This window comes from Pteropus vampyrus, unplaced genomic scaffold (assembly GCF_000151845.1).
Source record: "Pteropus vampyrus isolate Shadow unplaced genomic scaffold, Pvam_2.0 Scaffold157, whole genome shotgun sequence".
NCBI lineage: Eukaryota > Metazoa > Chordata > Mammalia > Chiroptera > Pteropodidae > Pteropus > Pteropus vampyrus.
This window is the reverse complement of record NW_011888938.1, coordinates 416,706-427,762: the sequence shown is the minus strand read 5'-3', so window position 1 is coordinate 427,762 and position 11,057 is coordinate 416,706. Positions and strand designations below refer to the sequence as shown.

Sequence of the window (11,057 nt, the reverse complement as noted above, 5' to 3'; positions counted from 1 at the left end):
GTTCGAGGTCGGCTCAGGCCCTGCAGCCCCTGTGGCCCCTCTGATGACTCTCTTTGCAGTTACCGAGACCCCGGTTCTGGGCTCTGGGTCCCCCTCCCCGAGGAGGGGGTGCTGCAGACGGCCTGGTGGGAGTCGGCGTCTGGCCCAGCAGGGCTGCGGCTGCAGTGCCGGGTGAGCCTTGGAGGGCGCAGGCATCGGTCAGGGGGGGCTGGCTGTGCGCAAGGCCCCAGGACCCAGCTGGTGCCCAGCCGGCCCTGCAGCATCCCCTCTGCCCGCAGGGTGCGGGTGGCCGGCCCATCCTCTACCAGGTGGTGGCCCAGCACGGCTACTCTGCCCAGGGGCCTGAGGACCTGGACTTGCAGCCGGGGGACATTGTGGACGTCCTGTGTGAAGGTTGGGCCGTGGGCTGCCCCTCCCATCGCCTGCTGGGGCCCCCCCGGGCACATGGGCTTCAGGGCAGACACTGCTTAACGCCCTAACACCGCCCCCCGCCCCTGCAGTGGACCAGGCGTGGCTGGAGGGCCACTGTGACGGCTGCTTCGGCATCTTCCCCAAGTGCTTCGTGGTCCCCGCCTGCCCCCGGACCCAGCGAGGTCAGCCCTGAGAGGCCCTTGGCAGGAGCATTTAATAAAGACAGCCGCCCCCACAAGGTGTGGCCATGTCTGGGCTCAGCCTCTTGAGCGCCTGCTTGCGTCTTGAGGGTGGGGGTGCTGCTCCCAAGGGGCCAAGCTGGCTGCCCCTCCCTTCTTGCTCCGTCCACCATCCCCACGACCAGGCCCCTGTCCCTCTGCCACCACAGTCACACAGCCCTGGAGTGTTGCAGGGGTCCAGTGGCCTGGTGTTCGTGCAGGAAGCACAGTGCACAGTGGCCCAAGGTGCCTGGATGGGAGGCCCCAGGGAGGGCACAGCCCACAGGACAGGCTCCCGGTGGCTGCAGAGGGCTCAGGGCTGCGGGCGGCCAGAGCTGTGGGAGCCATGCCTCTCCTGGCACCAGAGGAGCTGGGCCACAGCAGCCGCGAGCACAGCCATGAGGGTCAGCACCGCGAAGACCACACTGGCCGCCCAGATGCTGCGGCTCTGGGCCCGCCACTGGGCAGGCGCCTGGGCCGGGATCATGCTGGTCAGGTTCAGCATGTAGCCCAGTGTCCAGCCGATGTCGGCGCCACCGGCCTGCGGGTACACAGCGGTCAGGGCTGCAGCCGGCTGCCCCAGAGCCCACCCCCATCCTTCCTGGGCCTGGGGGGCTGCACCTGCTTCCGGAACTCCAGGCTGGGCCAGGTGTCCTCGCTGAAGCCGTAGCCGTGGAGCAGGAGAGTGAGAATGTACAGGCCGGAGGCGCAGTGGTCACGCACCCAGCGCTGCTGCCCAGGCCAGGCCGCCTCCACCTGGGCCCGGGAGGGAGGAGCCAGCTGAGGCTGACCTCCCAGGCCGCCTGGAGCAGGATGGCTCCCCTGAACCCCGCTGCTCATATTGCCCAGGGCGGGGGACCCTCCAGTCCCTGCTCAGTGAAGCTGCAGCCCAGGGAGCCGGCGGGGTAGGGGTGCTGGGGCCCACCCACCAGCTTCCAGGGCCGCTGGCAGAATTCCCAGATGGTGGCGTTGGCAGTGGCCAGCGGCTGCCCGGAGGTGAGGTTCAGGAAGTGCAGGGTGCGGTAGAAGTTGGAGAAAGCCTGGGGGCGAAGCGCGCGCTGCGCTGAGGTGGTGCCCAGTCGGGAAGCGGCCCCGCGCCCGCCCCACGGGTCGCAGTCCCCAGGAACCCCCTGGACTGGGCCCGCCTGTCCCGCCGGCCCAGGGCGCAGCCCCAGGGGGCCGGGAGCCAGAGCGGGGTGCTCACGTAGAACTGCCCCTGCACAGGGGGCTGGTAGACCCCGTCGAAGGCACAGTCCCGCCGGCCCGTGCAGCTGGAGAAGTTGAAGAGGTCCCTGATGGCCAGGGTGCAGGCCCCGGGGTTCCCCGTCCCTTCCACAGTGAGGTTCTGTGTGAGGTCTGGGGGCGCAGTGCTGTGGACACAGGGTGACTCAAACAAGGTGGCCAGGGGCAGGGTGTCCTGGTAGCCGCTGTGGTAGCATGGGTGGCGGACACGGAGGGCCTGGCTGCTCTGTGGGGAGGGGGTCCTTGAGCACCTGCCTGGGGTGTTGCGGACAGGCACCCCTCAGCCCCTCCTCCCCGCAAGCCGACCTGCACCAGCGCAGCCAGGAGCCTGTTTAGCATCTGGTCGCGCCCAAAGCACAGGTAGCTGTGGGTGTAGACGCTGTGCTCGAAGCCGTAGAGGTGGAGGGTGGCCTGGGTGCTCTCGTCCAGGATGGGGCCTCCGGGCACGAAGGTGATCTGGGTGGAAGCCCCACCCATGTCCAGGGCACCCACCAGCGTCCCCTCTGGAGGCTGGATCCACTCTCCAGAGAAGGAGTACTGGCCAGAGACGGGATTCAGGCTCGGGGCCACCGGGCGGACCCCGCTCCGCTCACCCGGTCCCCGCCCGGGCCTCCCGTGGCACCTTGACCAGCGAGCCCAGGACGTAGTTGACAGTGATCCAGCCTAAGGCACCTTCGTCCTTTCCGGCCAGGAGCTCAGCACCCCGAAAGTCCACGGGAGCCTGGCCCAGGACCCGAGTGACTGCAGCAAAGATGTCTTCTGCCTGAGAGCTGTTCTTCTGGCTGGGTGGGGAAGACCAGGGGCCCAGCTGGCCAGCGCCCTGCCACCCACCCTGCTGGGCAGGGAGGACCAGGGGCCCAGCTGGCCGGTGCCCCCACCCCTTGCCAGGTGCCGAGAGCACCGCCCACTTCACCTGAGCAGCCGCATGCCGGCTGTGGCCCCCAGGAACATGGGCGTTTCCTGGTGCTGATCCTCTGGGACCAGAGCCAGCGCCTCCTCCAGACAGCCCCGCAGGCTCTCCCCGGCCTGTTCGGGGTTGGAGGCGTAGGAAGAGATTCCGGGCCCTGAAAGACAGCACTCAGCACGAGGCTCTGGCCCCAAGGCCGGCTGGGCCGAATGGGCCTGTGTGGGGGAGGTAGTGGACCCCAAATGGTGTGTTCGCATCCTCACCCCCACCTGGAACCTGCGAGTGTGGCCTTATTCGGACAAAGGGTCTTGGCAGATGTAACTGAGTTACAGATCTCAAGGTGAGACCGTCCCAGGTTCCCCGGACGGGCCCTACATCCATGACGGGGTCCTTGTAAGACACAGGAGATAGGGGTTTGGGAGGCGGGGAGGAGCTGCGTGGAGTCAGAGGCAGAGATGGGGGGACACGGCCACAGCCAGGAGCCTCTGGAGTCCTCAGAAGCGGGAGGAGGCAGGAGAGGCCGGCCGCGATCTCTGTAGGCTCAGGTGGGGACTTGTCGCTCAGCCTCTCTGAGCCCCCTTTCTTTTGGGCTGATTTGCCACAGGAGCCAGACACGGTTCCTGCCTGGCTCTGCCTGCGCCACCTCCCAACCTTCCACCCAGCTGCGAACCCAGCCAGGTAGTGGGCAGCTCCCAACACCCAACCACCATGAACAAAACTGCCCACTGACCTTTCACCTGGCAGTCCAGGGCCTGGCTGACCACGCCTGTGTCATTCTCCTTGTCTGCAGGCCACCGGTACACAAAGAGAGACGTGTGGGAGGACCCGGCGTCAAACACGATCCCAAACTGGAGCGACACCAGGGTCAGGAGGGCGTGGGCGCCAGCACACGGCTCGGCCTGGCCCGGCCGCCTCCGCTCAGGGCCCGGGGGTCACACCTTGGTGTCTGTGGGCAGGAGGACGTTGGTGGCCTCCACCAGGATGAGAATGAGCGTGGTGACGCCCAAGGCCACTGCAGCCCACAGCAGGGCTGTGAGGACCCGCTCCTTCCAGATCAGCCTCATGGTGGGGGCAGGGCTGGACCTGCAGGGGGCCGGCAGCGGTGGGCAGAGGGCAGACTCACCACCCCGTCCTCCCCGGGTCCCGCCTTGGCCGAGTCAACAGGCAGGGCCACTGCCACGCCTCAGGAGCCCAGGGAGCCACGGGCATCAGAGGGGCCTGTGGGCGCCAGGCACCAGCAGGTGAGTCTGGTCACCAGGCTAGCCTGGGACGCAAGGCACTGCCGGGCCCAGGAGCACCGCTTTGTGAGACCACATCAGAGACAAGCAGAGCCACTGCCCACTACTCACCCTCCCGAGGCCCCTGCTACCCCCGCACCCCTCCCTGAGCCCCCGGCGGGATTTTCTCTCTGGGTGCCCTGAGGGCGGGTGGGGACCTGGCGGGCACAGGGGACTGGCTGGATGTCCACCCGTTGCCAGTGGCCCCCACCTGTGACCCCGCGAAAGGTCACTGGGGCCCCGGGAACCACATCTCAATGAGAGGACCCGAAGGCCGGGAGTTCTCGCGAGGGCATCGGGTTTCTACCCGAAAACCCAGCCTCTAACCTGGGGGGGAAACTCTCCAGGTGGCCCCCTGGGAAGCTGGCCGCGGCTGACCCAGGAATGCAGTTTGCCCAGGGCCCGAGCTGGCCGTGCACACAGGGTCACCAGGAGCCTCGGGCCAGCTGGCACCATTGCCCAAAGCACACGGCCCTCTGAGCCGGCAGCGCTTTGAGATTCACGTGATGATGTGCGTATCATGTATCCCCGTGAGAACACGAATGTCGACCGTGTGCCTCGCCCTGGGCACGCGGCCACATGGGCAGTGGGATGGGCTGTGTGGCTCTGGTCCCATTTTACAGAGAGAAGACAGGGACCCGCTTGAGCCTTAGTCAGGCCAGGCCAAAATGGGACCAGCACCCAGGCCACAGGCCACGTCACAGAGACAGATGACAAGCGGGGGCAGAGACACAAGGACCCCACCTCACACCCTGCCTCCACCATGAGCCCCCAGCCTGAGCCCCCAGTGGGTGCAGAGAGAGGATGGGCAGACTCCCCCAGTCAGAACTCCCCGCCCTCCCCACCGGCCCCCGGCCCGGTCACTGCCCCTCAGACCAGGATGGCCTCCCAGTGATCAGCCCCCCTCAGACCAGGATGGCCCCCTGGGACCAGTCAGCCCCCTTCAGACCAGGACAGCCCCCAGGGTCCGGTCAGCCCCCTCACCTAGGATGGTAGACAACCAGCTGCAGCAAGGAGGAAGCTGGACTCTTGTCCCTCTGTACCTGCCAGGTGCTGTCCCGCCTGCCCCCGCCCCCGCCCAGTCTGTCACCGCCCACCTGGACCTGGGTCAGGCAGCAGACCGCACTGGTGGCCGAGGCTGTCTGCCAGAGCTTGCAGACCACCCCCAGCTCAGACTGGGCAAGTGGGGCTGAACTTGGGCCCCTGCCCAGGGTCGCGCCTCCACCGCAGGGTCTCCTACCCCCTGCCACGGACGTGGTCTCCGCCACTTGCTGCCTGCCCTGCTCTGGGACCACGTGAGTGGGCCACCGCGGCCTGAAGGCTGCTCAGACTTCGCCCTGTGACCCCGCCCTCCCCACCTGGAAGCGTATCAGGGCTCCAGCCGGGGGCAGGTCAGAGTCAGGTGACCAGAAAGGGCCGAGCGAAGGCCAGGAGGCGGGGCCAGTCCCAGTGCTGGGAGGAGGGGGAAGTCTGGCCCCGCCCCGGCCTGCTCGGTTGTTTTAAGCAGCAGTAGAACTGTCCCTTTGTGCCCATGTAGATTCCCGTGAACACAGTCGAAACCACCCTGCCTGGCCTCCTGTGCCCCTCTGTGGTCACACCCTGCCCCCGAGAGTCTGACCCCGCACGTGGCTCTCCGCTCTGGTTTTGTCTTTGGGAGAAGGTCCTGGGGCTGGATCACACCTGGCTTCCTCCACCCTGAGGCCTGAGGCCACTGTGGGCTCTGGTAGTCCCTCCTCTCTGCCCACGTCCAGTCCAGGTGTGCAGATGGGGTTTCCATGGTGACCGTGCAGAGGCGTGTGGGTGCACACAGGTCTCTCCTGAACCTATGCTCTCAGCTCGCATCCAGGAGGCAGACCCCTGGGCGCCAGGTCCGGCCGCTTCGACCTGATTCGGAACTGCAAGAGTCCAGTTTCTCTGCACCACCCCCCGGCACTTGGTGTCGCAGTTTTTAATCTTCCCGCATCCGACAGGTGCTCGGTGGCACATCGTGTGGCTTTAATTTGTGCTGCTGGCCGCTGCCGCAGGCCTCCCGAGTGCATCCACCCTCTCTACTGAAGGCTCACGTCTTCGGCCCATTTTTTGAAGTTGAATTGTTTGATTTCTTCCTGTTTAGAGAATTCTTTACATATTCTAGATGTAGTTCTTTGTCATGTATGTGATTTGCAAATATTTTTCCCCAGTCTGTAGCTGTCTTTTCATGATTTTAACAGTGTATTTCACATAGCAAAAATGTTAATTATTGATGAAATCCAATTTATCAATCTGGAAATGCGATAGGGATTGCAGTGAATCTGTATATTGCTTTGAGTAGTATGAACATTTAAACAATATTAATTTTTCCAATTCATGAGCAGAGGATGTCTTTCCAACAGTTTTTGTCTTTTTCAACATTTAAAAAGATTAATGTCTTGTAGTTTTCGATATAAGGTCTTTCATATAACCTCCTTGGTTAAATTTATTCCTAAGTATTTTATTTTTTGGATGCAATTGTAAAATATTGTTTTCTTAATTTTTTTCCCGATAGTTCATTAATGTAAATAAATGCAACAGACTTTTGTGCACTGATTTTGCATTTCGAACAGTTTTGGTGGCGTCCTTGGGTTTTCTATGCATAACCTCATGGGATCTGCACGTAGTGAGATCTTCCTTCTTCTTTTCCAATTTGGAAACTTTCTCTCTCTTGCCTGATCGCTCTGGCTAGAACCTCTAATGCTATGCTGAATAAAGGCGGCAAGAGTGAACAGCCTTGTCGTTTCTGATCGTAGAGGAAAAGCTTTCACCTGTTGCCACTGGGTATGATGTTAGCTGTGTGCTTGTCATACATGGCCTTTGTTGAGGTATGTTCCCTCTACCTCACTTGGTTGAGTTTTTATCTTAAATAGATGCTGAATCTTGTCAAATGCTTTTTCTGCATCTATTGAGATCATTTTCATCCTTCGCTTTGTTAATGTGGCGTGTCTCGTGACTCGTTTGCAGAGGCTGAACCGCCCTTGCATCTCTGAACTGGATCCCACTTGATCGTGACATGTTTTTTTTAAGGTGTTGTTGAATTCAGCTTGCTAGTGTTTTGTTGAGGATTTTTCATCTGTGTCCATCAGGGACATCGGCCTGTGATTTTCACGAGTGCGTGTCATGCTTGTTTGGTGTTGAAATGTGCTTGGAAGAGTCCCGCCTCTCTGTTTTTTGGAAGCGTTTGAGAGGAACTGGTATTAATTCTTCTTTGAATGTTTGCCAGAATTCACCAGTGAAGCCCTCTTGTCCCGGACTTTTGTTTTGGGGAGGTTTTTGATTACTGAGTCAGTCTCCTTGCTAGGAATCAGTCTGTCCAGATTTTCTATTTCACCACGATTCATCAAGAGTTAGTTAATGCCAGATTGTTTTCCAAAAACACTATAGCAATTCACATGACCTTTCCCCCACACATTCGCCAGCATAGGACACTGACTTCCTTTAGGATTTGGGGCGAGCCAAAAGGCAGGTAACACCTTGTTCCTTTTGTTGCCTTTTACTCAATCCCGAATGAGGTTAAGACTCTCCCTGCGTTTACGGCTACCTGATTTCCTCCTGAGCTGTCTCTTCAGATCTCTGCTTGTTTTTCCCTATTGCCTTTTGTCTTTTTCTTATCAACACATGAAATCTCTTTGCATGTGAAGGACCTTACCCCTTCCTAACATGTTACAGATCTTCCCCAGCTGTCTCTGGCTGCTGCCTGTTTCTGTATCTTTGTCGAGGCGGGTGGGTACGTCGGCCCTGATGTGACTTGAGGTGGGCTTGGCCCCGTGCTGCCCTAATCCAGCCCACCTTCACGTCTGCCACCACCTAACTAGTTTTGCACCTTTTCCCAAATGCTGTTCCATGTATATACTGTTTGTCCTTGGGTTTGATGTGTCTCTTCCATCAAGCTTCTCTTTGGCGGTCACGGGTATGATAAATGGAACCTTGTGAGCCTCTTGCTGGTGGATCATCCAGCCCTTACCCATCAGTGACCCTAAGGACCGTGTGGGGTAGACACACTTGCTGAAGCAGCCCACACCCTAGACTGCAGGATCCCCACTAGAGTCCAGGTAAGGGGCAGGGGCGCTCTGTGAACTGGCTGGTCCTGGGGTCAGGGTTGCAGGTGACATGGTGAATGTGCCTTCTAAGCACACGGGGCATGCAAGTGTGTGGGTCGCGTGGAGAGTGTCTGTCTGCACGGCCTGCACGGGCTTTTGTCTACAAACAGAAATCCTGGCATCATGTGGATTCCAGGTCTGAGGGGTGGGAGAGACATGGCAAGTCTCAGGAACTGAGAGGATTCAGAGGACTCCTGAGTCACATGTGACTCTGTGATGGGTGACACAGTAACTGAAAGTATACAGACAGGAATTGAGTCTAAATTGCTGTAAGTTTCCCCATTTGTTTGCAGCCAAATCTCTGCCATCCCACCTGGGCCCCATCTGGGACGCCCTGGGGATGCTGGAGCCACAGGGCCATGCCCCAGAGCCAGTAGGCCTACTCTAGGAAAGGCCACTTGCCCCCAGGGCCCCAGTAACTGGCCCAGCCTCCGCTGATGCTGTCTGCTGGTGGCCTCCTTACGTCCCCAGCCAGCCAGCCCTTGGTGGCCTTGGGTGTGCCCAGCAGGCACCAGCTGCTCCATCCCTGGGCCACTGGACCAGGAGCCACTGGGTTGCCAGGCCTGGCTGTGCCCAGTGGCAGCTTGGCCACTGGAGGGGGAGGGGTGGCACTGGGCACATCTGGAAGCGACTGAGGCTGAGGGGGGCCAGCTGCTCCTGTCATCACTTCCTGGCCCCCTGCTATGGCCACACTGCTGACCACATGCAGAGAACTATCCAGAGGGGCAGACGGCCCTCTGCTCAGTGCCTGGGGTGGGAGCAGAGATGGCAAGGGGCCAGGGTGTCTCTGCTGGCCCTGCTTGGCCCTTTTCTGGGACTGCTCCTCGGTTCCCTGCAGCCTGTCAACGACCTGCTTGTCACCTCCCACTTCCGGGTGTCCCGGGAGGCCCTGACGCCCCACCAGACCCTCTCATGGAGTGTGCCCCGGGGGGGGGGGGCTCTAGAAGCCCTGCGCCCTCAGTCCTGGCCAGGGTGTGCAGGGAGCCACCAGAGCAGAGACCTCTGAACAACGGGCCAGAGGTTCTGGGCCCAGGGTGGTCACCCACGGCGCTGAGACAGGAGACCGACAGCCACCGGTGCGGAGGGTCGGGTTTAATGGTCACTCTAAGGGGTATCGTACATTGTTCAGAGCCCGGAACACACCCCGCCCCTCCCTCAGCCGGGCTCTGCACAGGGGGGCCTGCCCCCGAGCCCCAGCTATGTACAAGAGAGCCGCCCGCGGGGCCCAGGCAAGGCTGCTCGGCTCTGGGCCTGGGATGCGGGGCCCTGCCCCGGCTGCCCAGCCAAGCCCCCGGCCCTCTGGCTGGGAGAGGCCTCCAGAGCGTGGCTGCACAAGGTGAACTAGACGGCAGCAAGGGGCGGGCGCGGGAGGGCCGGGGCGGGCTGCTGCTCGCCGCGCCCCTGAGAAGGGACAAAGGACGGGCCCTCCCGTGCAGCCGGCTGAGCTCAGGACAAGCGGGCGGGAGGAGCGCAAGCGGGCGATCAGGGGCTGGGCCCGGGCCACCCTGTGCTGGTGATTGATTCGGCGGGGCGGGCCCGGCCGGGCCGGGGCGGGGCGGGAGGGCCCTGACACCCGGCGGGTCGCCTATGCAGAACCAGGAACGAGCACGTGACTAGTTAACAGGAGGCTGTAGAAAAGTGCACTTGTTTCTACGACCGCGCGGGGCAGCGGGCCAGCGCCAGGCTGCCGGGTGTCCGGGCCGCCGGCGACGCTCCCGGCGGCCAGGCTGAGGACCAGGCCCGGAGCGAACCTGAGCGGGTGAGGCTGCCCTGAAGTCGCCGTGAAGACGCGGACCCACGCGGTCGGGCGGCACCCAGCCCCAGTCGCCAGTCCGAGGAGGCAGCCGGGCGGTGGCCCCGCCCTCACAGGACGTCATCGAAGTCCAGCAGCTTCGAGTGCTGGCGACTCTTCCACAGGCGGTACAGACGGAAGTCGAAGTAGGTCTCGATCATCTGCTTCCCTGGGGAGGAGGGGCGGGAGGCGCTCAGGGCCCGGCCCGGGGGGCGGAGCTGGGGGAGGGAAGGCACGTGGGGGGGCAGGGGGCCGAGGAAAGATGGGATGGGGCCACAGCTCAGGGCGGGGCAAGGGTAAGAGGGGGCGGGGCGCGGCTCAGGCTGGGCCGGGGTTCACGCCGCTGCCTCTTGGACCCCACCCCAAGAGCTAGGAACCGGCCTGACAAACTCACCTTGGGCGGAAAGCTCCAGCGGGGACTCAAAGGTGACTCTGTAAGGGGTCATGAGGGTCCTGAGGTTCTGGAACAGCTGAAAGGGGCGGGGCCGAGAGATCAGGGTTGCATAGGGAGGGGGTTGGGAAGCATCGTGTGGGGAGGGGCAGGAACCCCCCAGCAACTGGCTGGGCTCAGGCACAAGGGGTCTCGCTGGGGGCTCGAAGGAAGAGGGAAAGGGGAGGAGGGAGGAGGGTGGGATGTTTCTGTCAACACTTTCCATGGGTCTGGGGTCCAGAAGCCTGGGATGGGGTTTGGGGGGGGTCCCTGTACCTTCTCCCCGTTGGGGTTCCCCAGAATGTAGCAGCCCATGATGTGGATGACGTTTGGCTCTGGGTTCACTTTGCTCATCAAGCGGCTCAACCGCTTCCAGAAGCTGGTGGGGAGGGGTGAGTCACAGGTGGCACCAACCCAGGCCCCCAGGTGTGAGCAGGGGTGGGTCTGGGCCCAGGGCCCAGATCCAGAGACAGGAACTTCATGGGGAGGCGGCTGTGGTGGGCAGCAGCCATGGCCTCCAGCCCTCCCTCCCCGGCCACCATGGCCGCCCCCCTCCGCCAACTCACTGAATCATGTCCTCTTCCTTCTCCACTTTGGCAAAGGTGGCCACCTTGTTCCTCAGCAGGTACAGGTGTCCTGGGCCGCCCTGTCAGAGGCCACGGTTGGCT

At 62.2% G+C, this 11,057-nt stretch overlaps 3 protein-coding genes across 6 annotated transcripts in view; 1 reads left to right on the top strand and 2 right to left on the bottom strand.

Annotated features, from left to right (window-relative positions):
* NOXA1 (NADPH oxidase activator 1) overlaps positions 1–639 on the top strand; it is a 4,179-nt gene extending 3,540 nt beyond the window's left edge. The window contains exons 7-9 of the mRNA XM_023536492.1: positions 60–171; positions 279–393; positions 501–639. Of these exons, the coding sequence (XP_023392260.1) occupies positions 60–171; positions 279–393; positions 501–604 (331 nt within the window). The 3' untranslated portion in view covers positions 605–639. The remainder of the gene's footprint in view (positions 1–59; positions 172–278; positions 394–500) is intronic.
* On the bottom strand, positions 540–5,428 carry ENTPD8 (ectonucleoside triphosphate diphosphohydrolase 8). Of its 4 annotated transcripts, XM_011369882.2 has the most exons (10): positions 5,040–5,428; positions 3,717–3,861; positions 3,509–3,626; positions 2,785–2,935; positions 2,494–2,653; positions 2,178–2,408; positions 1,834–2,097; positions 1,559–1,669; positions 1,251–1,385; positions 540–1,170 (listed from the first exon to the last, which is right to left on the bottom strand). In XM_011369882.2, the coding sequence occupies exons 2-10, from the start codon at positions 3,840–3,842 to the stop codon at positions 943–945; spliced, it is 1,524 nt and encodes a 507-aa protein (XP_011368184.1). In that variant the 5' UTR covers positions 3,843–3,861; positions 5,040–5,428; the 3' UTR covers positions 540–942. The 4 variants fall into 4 exon arrangements, with proteins under 4 accessions (XP_011368184.1, XP_011368186.1, XP_011368188.1 ...); XM_011369884.2 differs by lacking the exon at positions 3,717–3,861 and having other exon boundaries at positions 541–1,170; positions 2,785–3,626; XM_011369886.2 differs by lacking the exon at positions 3,717–3,861 and having other exon boundaries at positions 541–1,170; positions 2,785–3,562.
* A 3,816-nt stretch (positions 5,429–9,244) lies between these two features.
* Positions 9,245–11,038, bottom strand: LOC105298552 (NMDA receptor synaptonuclear signaling and neuronal migration factor-like). Its single transcript, XM_011369881.2, has 4 exons — positions 10,956–11,038; positions 10,666–10,768; positions 10,354–10,429; positions 9,245–10,128 (listed from the first exon to the last, which is right to left on the bottom strand). Exons 1-4 carry the CDS (start codon positions 10,961–10,963, stop codon positions 10,031–10,033), a joined length of 285 nt encoding a protein of 94 aa, XP_011368183.1. The 5' UTR covers positions 10,964–11,038; the 3' UTR covers positions 9,245–10,030.
* Positions 11,039–11,057: the final 19 nt, after the last annotated feature.

What these genes read in the sequence shown, in the direction of transcription:
- ENTPD8 (XM_011369882.2), bottom strand. Translation starts at nt 3,842, where the DNA reads ATGAGGCTGATCTGGAAGGAGCGGGTCCTCACAGCCCTGCTGTGGGCT. An exon ending in GCCGGCATGCGGCTGCTCAG is followed by an intron (nt 2,654 to 2,784) that starts GTGAAGTGGGCG and finishes TTCCCCACCCAG; the next exon opens with CCAGAAGAACAGCTCTCAGG. An exon ending in CTGTGCAGGGGCAGTTCTAC is followed by an intron (nt 1,670 to 1,833) that starts GTGAGCACCCCG and finishes CTTCGCCCCCAG; the next exon opens with GCTTTCTCCAACTTCTACCG.
- LOC105298552 (XM_011369881.2), bottom strand. An exon ending in GGAACCCCAACGGGGAGAAG is followed by an intron (nt 10,430 to 10,665) that starts GTACAGGGACCC and finishes CGCCCCTTTCAG; the next exon opens with CTGTTCCAGAACCTCAGGAC. An exon ending in GCTGGAGCTTTCCGCCCAAG is followed by an intron (nt 10,129 to 10,353) that starts GTGAGTTTGTCA and finishes CCTCCTCCCCAG; the next exon opens with GGAAGCAGATGATCGAGACC.